The following is a 10,153-nucleotide window of genomic DNA, read 5'->3' as shown; positions in this document are numbered from 1 at the left end:
TTTAATCATATATTTTTATAGAATTCATTATTTTTTAATCACATATTTTATCAAAATTTCTCAAAATTCACTAGAAAATTTAGGATCACGCTACATGTACATCGAGATGTCCATCCTCTCAAATGAAGATGGGCATGCTTCGAATAAAATATGACATATCGGAAGTAGGCCTTCTCGATGGACACTATTTAATACACAAATAACATTATTCAAAAATTTATTTTAATCTACACTAAACATGGGCTAAACATAACATCAATCTATTTAAATATTTTTCTTTATATATATATATATACACCCTCAAATCACATAAATGAAAATATATAGTCTTTTCATAATCAAGACCACCACTATCTTTTCATCACTGAGAGCTGTAATGTAAAAGAAAGTCAAAACACAACCCTGAAAAATTTTTAGTCCATTTTTTTGAAGTGAACCTCTCAGCAATGCTTCTACAGCCCACCACCATCTTTTCATCACCGATCCATCCCCACACTCCCTGCTACTGTTATTCCAAGAATCCAACCCAAAAATCTCCTATTTTCTTACAAAAATCACTTTTTTTGCCGAGTCTTGAATCTCTTGATTGGAGGTTCATTAAAACTAGAAAGAGTTCGCTCAAAAATGTTACATCTACTAAAGCCACTTTGCTCGAGACCCCCGTCTTGTGGGCTGGCAGGATTTGCATTTTCTATGCTCTCTTGAAGGCTGGTCTTGCTGGATCTCCTTCTAACCCAATTGTCTCAGGTTTTTTTATCTGTACCCATATGTTTTAGTAGAACTAAAATTCGAGATTTTTCTTAATTTGTTCTTGGATATGCTTATGTGGATTAATGGTGCCCCTTCATTTTTTGTTGATTTTTCGTGGTAGATATGGAGAGTGGAGCTGACGATTTTGGTTTCTCTAGATGGATTGAGGAGTTACAGAGTGGACCGGGTCCGCAGTCTTTTCTTGAAATCTTATGAATCTGTTTCATTATTTATTTATTTGATGTTATTAATGTCAGTACTCATATTTTCCTCAAAGTTTCATAAGTTTGGAGAGGGAATATGGGGCAAGGAGTTTCATCAAAGTATTTTGATATGAATCCGTATTTCAGGAAGAAAAAGATTGTTTATTGTAGTGACTAATCCTCTTTAATATTGCATACCAACCATGTCCTCAAAATTACAAAAAATCATGACTTTTGATTTTTAGCTTTGTCAAATTGAATATAATCTAAGAAAGATGAACCGTGTGCTTTTAACTTGTGTATGTTTTCTCCTTGATGAACTATGCTCAACTTTTCAGCCTCAATCTTACTGAAACAAGTTGAGTAATAGCAGGCTAGTAGAAAGAGCGTAGAGCATAAATTACAAGCTCTTTTAAGTCCCTTTTTCATGGTACATTGGCTCAAGGTTGAAAATTTTCTTTTACGTTGACATATTATCTTATTGTTCTCTATAGTCTGCACCTGAATTTTTGTTTGCCTAGGTCGCATCTTCTTTAAAGGCTTCTATAAACAATCGTATATTGCTTTAATGGACCCTAAGATGTGTGTATGACTCGCCTCCTGCTGAGTCCAAAAACAATTGGGGCATTTTTTTGCAAGCAATGCTATTAGTATAAATTTTTTCTACAAATTTTGTACAGAAAGACGGTTGTCTTCTTGTAATTGGCTGTTGTCAAAAACAGATTTTTGCAAGAGCAAATCACAGGAAGAAGTGGTTTTTTTGTACCAATTCTGTTAAAAAAATCTGTACTTGCAAATTACTACTTTTTTTGCTTGTGGAAAATCATGAAAAGGACTGATTTCAAGCCTGGATATTATGTGTTTCCTAAACTTATGCTTGACAGGATTTAAAGGGCACTAATTTTGATCTATGTTTTATGAGCCCATGTATTTTCTTCATACGAAAAGACAATTGATTTTTTCCTGCTTGTTGGTTTGCATCATGGAAGAGAATTGCATTAGAGCATGAAGATTAAAACTGGTATAGGGTTGGTAAATCGATTAACATTGTAAATATTTTTTATGCGTGTCATGAGAGTTATTGTGCCATAAATTCAAGAGGTGGCCCGAGGAAAGCCATGGTCTCCAGGAATGGTAACCCTCTCTCAGCAATTAGTAATCGTCATGTCAAATCTACTTAATTTACATGGTTATTCTTCTTCACATCTGCTCTACCAAAAGCCATATCCAAAGCCTCAAACCCTTCCAAAATTACTTCAGTCCATGCAATTTTCGGTTGATTTCTTTGGTTTGGTTTAACTTTGAAATGGCCCTTGATGGGGGGAAAAAAAATATGGCAAAAGAAACGAGGAAATAGTTCTGCTCGATGTGTTCAAGTTAGTATATGCACAAGTTGTGAACCAGTTGGAAATATTACCATTATCGTGGGTTGATAATTGTTCTATTGTATCTATTGAAATGTTTCATCTTTGACGACAGTAAGCAAATGCCACTATTTCGCCTTACAGATTATCCTTGACAAAGTGTTACTAGGTTATTTGCTTCTAGCTCCATTTCTGTGAAATTGGGAATGCAAATTTTTTAAATACAGGCTTATTGATCATAAATGTGTGGATTTGTTTAAGCAAGGCTCCTTTCTACTCGATTTGGATTCTCATGTAGGAAATTATCCTGTTTAACAGAAAAGGATGCTGCCGAAAGAAGAAAACTTGTGAGCAAATGGCATCCAACAACAAAGGGTACCCTTAGGCGCAACTACAGGGTCCCTTCCAAGACCGAAGGGAGGCGTCTTCTGAAGTCCATCGCTTCTTTACTGTCGGATGATGATCACTTTAGAGATGCCACATCCCACAAGGTAATACTTATAATTCATCGTCTTTGGTATATTTACCAAGGGCTCTAATCATAGTGATCCTCCTGTTCAACTATTTCGACCATTTTCGAGCACCTCATAGTATTTTCAGTGTGTCCCAAGAGTCGATCATTTCTCTGTGTTTGGTATGCGCTACTGAAATCATTAAATATAGAAAAAAATAAAAAGATTTTAACTTATTTTGCTAATAAATCCTTTACACCCTTTTTGATCTTTTCTTGTTCTAGTCTCCAGAAATAATGTGAAAAAACTATTAACGAAATAATTTTTTTTTCTAGGGCTGTCAAATAAGGAGGGAAAATGCTCATGGAGAAAGCGTATGTTGCAACAATGTTAGAGCTCTGTTCGACGAGCTCCCAACACCACACTTGATAGTCGAAATCTCACCTTTTCCTGCTGGTCCTCTTAGTGACAACGATTATGCAAAGGCTGAGAAACTTGAGAGGGTGCTCAGATCAGGTCCTTCTGTTTAAATATGATTTGAACGGCTGCTGTATGTATCTGATCACATGTATATATAACCAATTTACCATGAGTGGAACTTTGCTGCACTAAACTTGTTTTTGGATGTCCAAATTTGAAGTATATCAAATGTGGCTTTATCAGACATTTTCTTGTTTGAATTTCAAAGTTTCCCATTAAATGGGTCACTTATTTTCTGGCAAAAGGGATTTGTACGAGGCCATAATGGAAATCCTCTACGCATTAAATGCTCAAGAGTTTCAACCTCTCAAGAACCTAAATTTGCTTGCTTGCACCAAATAAGATTCCATGTGAGCTAAAATTTTACATGCATCCACAAATGAAATTTCAAGAATCGACACAATTTGTTGACGGATTGTATCAACTTCACTGACATGTAACTGGCAGACGAAATTTAAGAAGCCATGCATTGGTACTAAATTGAAGGCAAGAATCATGATTTACTTGTGTCGTAATTGTAATAAATGTATTCAACTAATTCATAGTACATATAACAGCCGAAACATGCTGCATAAAAAATATTTTTCAAGGTGTACTGCGTCTCTCATTCTCTACAGAGTGAATGTTAACATACACTCAACAATTAGTAGAAAAATGCGAAGATCATAAATTATCTCATGTTATACACTAAGACGGGGCAAAAGAATCTAAAGGACTGGAAAAATACAGTCAGATTTACTACCAAATCTTTGAGTTTAAACAAAAGTGCACCTGTTTGTAAATCATTTAACTCCCACAGAGGACATCAGGTCCTCGTATTCTGGATCACTCTCCTTTTGCATTTTGGCTGTACCACCACCCATATGTGGATTGAAAGAAACTGAAGTTGGTGAGAAGGGATCATATGTTTGCTGCGCTCCAGAATGTGGTCGACCAGGATTGTTACCAAAATGTTGATGCGGAGCCATAAATCTTTGTGGGCGAGTTGCTCCAGATGGATAATTTTGCTGATGGTGCATTGGGTTTCCTGCTCTGGGAGGAAATGGACGAACAGAATGGACAATTGGATAAGCAGGATTAAAATTTCTAGGTGTTCGAGGCATTGTAGAATGTGAAATGACACTGGGAGCAGAAAATGTTGGATGTCTAAGTGGAACTGGAGGAGCAGTGGGACTTCCGGCAAAGTTCATAGGCATTTTCGGTCTTGGTTGACTTATTGGATGGTTGACCAGAGGTCTCGGGAAACCCTGAACAGGATGATTCAGGTTATGCACTAATGGCCGGATCAATGGAGACTGAGGTGTTAAAGGTGCCTGCATTGTTTCATTTGGGGGTGTCATAATCTGTAGTGTAGGTTGAATACCTGGCTGAGAAGCTAACTTTTGAGGCCCCCGAGGCTGAAAAGTGAAGTCACTGGAATTGGGTTGCTGTGGTCTTGGTACAGCTAGAGAAAGGGGTTTCATTGTCTCAAAATTTGGGACAGTTCCAGAAACAGAATTTGCATTTCCATGTTGCAAAAGAGGTGGTGTTGAAGATGTCACTGCAAAGGGTATGGCTGATATATTCACAGGTGGAGCTCCGGACACCACCATGGGATGTGAAGCCACAGGCTGTCTTTGAAAGGGAACAGTTGATGGAGCCATTGACAACATGTGTTCACCTTGAGGTGCTGAACTGCTCATGACTGGTCTCACAATTTGGTGAGCCCCTGTTGGTGTAGGTAGAGCAGTTGTAAACTGTAAACTTGACCTGGGAAGATCTCTTGGAATGCCAAATTGACCAAAAGGGTGTGCCTGATGCGTGTATGGTTGCTGTAAAACATGGGTTAGTTGTGGTCTGGATGGAATGACAGAAAGATTTTGAGGGACTTGACCAAAACTTGATGCCAAAACTGGTTGAGGACCAAACAGTGAAGGCATACTTGAGGGATTGAAAGGTGAAGATATTTGGGCTATGTTGTTTTGTAAAGGTGCAGAAGAAACTAGTGCAGACCTTGGATGTATTGGAATCTGAGTTGGACCTGCGGGAAACCATGGCTGTGAATATTGTGGAAAGTGACCTTGCATGGGAGCTGGTACAGATCCTATCACTCCCTGGTTCATTATTGCAGGTGGCATGTAGGAGCCAGGTGTGCCTTCAGTCGAAGGATCAGATTTATTATCACTAGAAGCTGTTGTCAATGTTTCTGAAACAGGAGCCAGATTCATCTAAAATGAAACAAAACTATCAGATTCATCTAAAATGAAACAAAACTAGTTGAATTAATTAGCAGAAAAATGAAAAGCAAAGAGCTAGAACTGAACAAACATAAACATTTGGTGTTTACAGGATTTGAATATACCGAAATTGGGTTGACTAACAGTTCGATCAAAGCCACTGCAGCATCAACTTTTTCATATGTGTCAGCTGATACATGAATATACAACTCCTCATAAGCACCGTGTGTTTCCTTCCCGTCGCTAGGAGTAACTTCAACCTAAAATTGACATAATAAGAAAATTAAATCAGATTGCATATGATGCTAGATACAGAAATAGCATGAACCGCCAGAACCAACATAACAGCAGATGAACAAAATAAGTGTTGTACACTACTAGAAAATGTATATATATGAAAAGTGGTTTGCAATTTGAGCAAGCAATTGAAGTTCCTTCAATATGTATGGTCTAATGAAAGATGAGACCAAAAGGTTGGCCTAGTGGTTAAGGAATCAGATAGCCACGTCCAATGTGGAGGAAATTTTGGAAAGAGGGTGCTACCCATAGCTTCAGCTTATTGGACCCCAAATAATAATAATAATATGACCAAAATAAGATAATGAAAGATAATAATAATTTTTAAAAGCTGCATTACCTTCCCTCCTGTATCAGTTCTCGTGCCATATACTCGTATCTTTGCTCCTGTTTCCTGATTTTTATGTTCATATTACTGCATGCTTATGAATTCAAGAATCGAAACCCATAATACTGAAGGACATGTACCTTTTCCAGTTGCTTTAGAGTATCACTCGCAGGGCCAAACACTAAACTGATAAAATTGTAGTCAGGATACTCTTTAATCTGCAAAGATGGAAATGTAGAGGCTCTTGAGATGGCTAAGCCTCCGTTTGGATAAAAAATTATAAATGGTCTATAAATTTAGTCAAAGTCAAATATTAATTTCAACATCACATTCAAAGTACTACTCATTATTATCCACACATTTCGTGGGACCCACTACTATTCATCTTTATAAAACATTTATAAAATTGCAAACGGAGGCTAATACTCCCATTCAAAATTCAAGCTCGTAACTGCTAATGAAATAATGATGATATGACTCCAAGTCTCCAGTTGTTCGATAAACATTTTGAAAAGAGAGTAGGAGCAATAAAAGTCACAAAAAAATTTACTACATAACGAGATGTTTTAAGCGTTTTGTTATCTCAGCAACAAGGACACAAAAGCATTATTAGCTGAACACCAAGCCATAATACCCTCCCTAAAACATCAAGTCATTATTTTGCCCTTCCTCGTCCTTGAATCAACTTCATATGATATATAGTGTCATCATTTCTACTTCAGGCATATTGTCTCCATTTCACATATATTACACACACTCATTGTTTCTTAAGTTAGCCATTATCTTAACTTGTACAAAACATAGGATAAACTGTTACAAGATGGGCACTTATGAAGTTCCACTGAAATACTTACAAAGAGAGTTCCAGATTTTCATTCAGATGCTCATTAGTTATTACAGTGTAAAAAAAATAAAATAAAATAAAAGATAAAAGATAAAAAAATAAAAAAATTCTTTAAACACCGCAGAATCTTGTCGAGGGTATGAGAAAACCTTAACAACTATGGCAAACTTCATTATAATTATAATATCAGAATCAGAGAGCAAAAGGAAAACGATTAAATGCTAGTAAATATGTTCACTCACGGGAATTGGAACGTTCGCCTCTTTCGGCAGAGGTTTGTAATCTGAAGGCGCCTTAAAGCTCGGATTTAACTTTAGTATCTCACCTGAAAATTGACAAACAAACAAAAATAAATTGCACCACAAAACCATAAAGGAAAGAGAGCACAAAAATCCAAAGAGTAATCAGCAATGTACATACCAATAGCTTCACGCCTTTCAAGTTCCAATAACTCTGATTTCTAAATAACGTATCATAAAGTAAGAATGTTAAAGACAGTTTAAAGACCAAAGTAGAAGTATCTTAAAGTCAACTCACCTCATTATTGAGCTGACAAGTTGAAGACTTCTTATCCTGAAATCGCGATGCCAATAATGAGTCCTCAGTCTCCAAACTCAACTGTTGTGTTATTTGAACAACCCGTGTCTGCCCAAAATTTGTAATACCACAAAGACAGAAATATCATCACTTATTTGGCCCCTTAAATACAAATTTGATGCAAACCATTAAACAGGACACCGGCATTTTTTCACTCGACACAAAAGGGAAAATCTTTAATTGGACCAAGCAATAAATTATTCCACATATAGGGTGCAAGTGCATTCAAGAACTTGAACTCCTACTAGATAAGTGAATCCTCAAACCAACATAACAAAGTTAAAGAAATATAACAAGACCAACAAAGATTACCCACACATCTAGAGTTGCAATTGGGAGGTGAGGGAATCTTAGACAGAAATTTATTAAAGATGAAGAATGATGATATTAAAGTTCAAGTACCTGATACGCCAATGCTCTTCCTTTTCTAACAATAGTGTCCATGGATAGATCAGGACCCCATTTGGTTTTTCTTTGAACTGGTTTAGTGCCTTCTACATTCACTGTATAGCTATCTCCCTTTTTACCACCTCGAAACACAGGAACCAATGAACCTGACAATTTGTTTTTCGGTATAACAAATCCAGATTTTCTTGAAAACATAGAAAGCTTTGGGCCACTCGTCGATGCAGCAGATGGAGTGGTTAAAGTAGTTTGAACATGGCTAGCAGCCTGCTCAACCTCTGAGCCCATCATGGCCCCCAAGCAAGCCCCAATGATCACTTCAATTTTGTAAAAGATTACTGGAACTGACAATCAACCCTAATTAGCATTACATAAATACAGTTATCAGAACAGAAACAGATGTAAATGAAGGATCAAAAACTTCGAAACAGAAAACTACCTATTTACTATTAATTTCAGATCACATTAATGTTTTGACACTGCAGCAAAATATATAAAGCTTTAATAGAGTATCATATTGCGTTGAAATCTTTGATGCAGCCGCAATAACATGTACATTCAAGACAATGTGCTCATTGAGTATATCCAAGAAGTCTTTATATTGTAAAAACAGATGAAATGTGTACTGAAATGCAAATTAGCCCTAAAAATTTGAAGGAATGAAGAGCTTCAGGCATAACAATTCTTTAATGTTCATTGATATGTACATCATATCAAAATGTTATTTTCCTTTCCGCGCCAAAAGTAGAAAATTAAACACATACAAAAGCAGAATGCTTAATACTCCAAATACTATATGTCGCCATCAGCCAAAAATTCCTTGAGTTTCCAATTTCCAAATTCACCACCAAAAAAATAATAATAATAAAAAAAAAAAAAATCAGCTTTTCCACACAAATAGTAGCTGAAGGAGATGAGTTAATACCTGTGGATGCGTATATATGTATCTAAAATTCGTATTTATATATATAACGCACGACTGAAAAGATGAGAGAAGGGATCGTGAAAATTGAAGACGGAGGATGGACTAATACTACGAGAAGGGTTTCGTTTTGGGTTACTGTGGAACTGGAAAGGTCCGAACCCATAAAGCAGCGCTATCTTCAACTGACGAGGTTTATGTAAAGTAATGCTACTTTAGTCTTCTACATGATATTTATTTGGCAGTTAGTGATTTAAAATATTAATGTGATAATTTTTACTTTCATGTATCAAATCGTTAACTACATGTGTGCCACATAAAATGATTACGATAGTGAACGACTACAAATAACATCATTCTTTTGTTTACGAAAAATTAAATTTTTTTTTTTAAACCCACGAACATTTTTGGCCAAGAAAACCTAGTCATTATCTCATTGATGTAAAGTATTAGTTTTGCAATTCCACTCTATGCACATTGCATGTTTGATTTTGTTAAAAAATATATTTGTAATAAATTTTGATAAAAATTAATTGAATGTATGAATGAAAAATAGATCAACATTGTGAAAATGTATAGTCGCATATGATTTTCAAAAATTGGAATGAAAAAGAGAGTGAATACTTGGGAATTTTAAAATTTTAATACATTCATTACAAATTATTGGAAATTAACATCAAATTTCATGTCCATATGTTGTTTAATCTTTTTAATCACATCGTCAAGAAGACATAGTAGAAGAGGAAAACATAGACCAAACTTGTATATGTTATTACACAAGACTTAATTGTATTGAACCTTCCAAATCAAAAATATTATTTAGCTATGCATTACATCTGCATAGAACACTAAGAACAAGGGTGGTAGTCATTTGTGTCTCACTTGTACCCACCAGAGCCCTGTGCATTCGTGCCTATGCAGTATGAGACACTATAATAAAATAAATTTACTGCAACCCAATGCTTCAGTCCTTGGCACTTCCAAAGTTGGCATGTTTTCTGATCCAAGGAAAAGAAAAAACGGACGAAGATATTAACCAACGAAAAGCTCTCGACTTGAGAAGAAGAGATTCCTGTCAAGCGGTTTTAAGTGAAGGGGTAGAAGTTTGAGAACAGCAAGCTGCCTAGAAAGATGTAAGCTGCACAATATGCCCATATGAAATGGCCCCATCTCTTGCCACTGCCAGAACCAACAATGTGGGAGGCGAACCAAAACAGAGGAGGACTAGCAGATAAAAACCGTGTTGAGACCTGTCAAGCACGATATTACACACTGAACTAGTATGGCTTAGAAAT

The 10,153-nt window shown here is 36.1% G+C and overlaps 3 protein-coding genes across 5 annotated transcripts in view; 1 reads left to right on the top strand and 2 right to left on the bottom strand.

Annotated features, from left to right (window-relative positions):
- The first annotated feature begins 328 nt into the window (after nt 1–328).
- LOC111405841 lies at nt 329–3,435 on the top strand. The gene is made up of 4 exons (XM_023034904.1): nt 329–747; nt 872–937; nt 2,636–2,808; nt 3,105–3,435. The coding sequence occupies exons 1-4, from the start codon at nt 447–449 to the stop codon at nt 3,297–3,299; spliced, it is 735 nt and encodes a 244-aa protein (XP_022890672.1). The 5' UTR covers nt 329–446; the 3' UTR covers nt 3,300–3,435.
- Nucleotides 3,436–3,748: 313 nt separating this feature from the next.
- On the bottom strand, nt 3,749–9,048 carry LOC111405840 (splicing factor 1-like). 3 transcript variants are annotated; one of them, XM_023034901.1, is made up of 9 exons: nt 8,862–9,048; nt 7,934–8,293; nt 7,472–7,579; nt 7,355–7,394; nt 7,177–7,259; nt 6,231–6,308; nt 6,103–6,156; nt 5,576–5,725; nt 3,749–5,456 (listed from the first exon to the last, which is right to left on the bottom strand). In XM_023034901.1, exons 2-9 carry the CDS (start codon nt 8,225–8,227, stop codon nt 4,032–4,034), a joined length of 2,232 nt encoding a protein of 743 aa, XP_022890669.1. In that variant the 5' UTR covers nt 8,228–8,293; nt 8,862–9,048; the 3' UTR covers nt 3,749–4,031. The 3 variants fall into 3 exon arrangements, with proteins under 3 accessions (XP_022890669.1, XP_022890671.1, XP_022890670.1); XM_023034903.1 differs by having other exon boundaries at nt 5,591–5,725; XM_023034902.1 differs by having other exon boundaries at nt 7,934–8,280.
- A 491-nt stretch (nt 9,049–9,539) lies between these two features.
- LOC111406661 overlaps nt 9,540–10,153 on the bottom strand; it is a 6,876-nt gene continuing 6,262 nt past the window's right edge. The window contains exon 9 of the mRNA XM_023036049.1: nt 9,540–10,108. Within this exon, the coding sequence (XP_022891817.1) occupies nt 9,944–10,108 (165 nt within the window). The 3' untranslated portion in view covers nt 9,540–9,943. The remainder of the gene's footprint in view (nt 10,109–10,153) is intronic.

This window comes from Olea europaea, chromosome 12 (genome assembly GCF_002742605.1).
Source record: "Olea europaea var. sylvestris chromosome 12, O_europaea_v1, whole genome shotgun sequence".
NCBI lineage: Eukaryota > Viridiplantae > Streptophyta > Magnoliopsida > Lamiales > Oleaceae > Olea > Olea europaea.
Note: the sequence above shows the minus strand (reverse complement) of the source record. Positions and strands in the feature narration are given on the sequence as shown.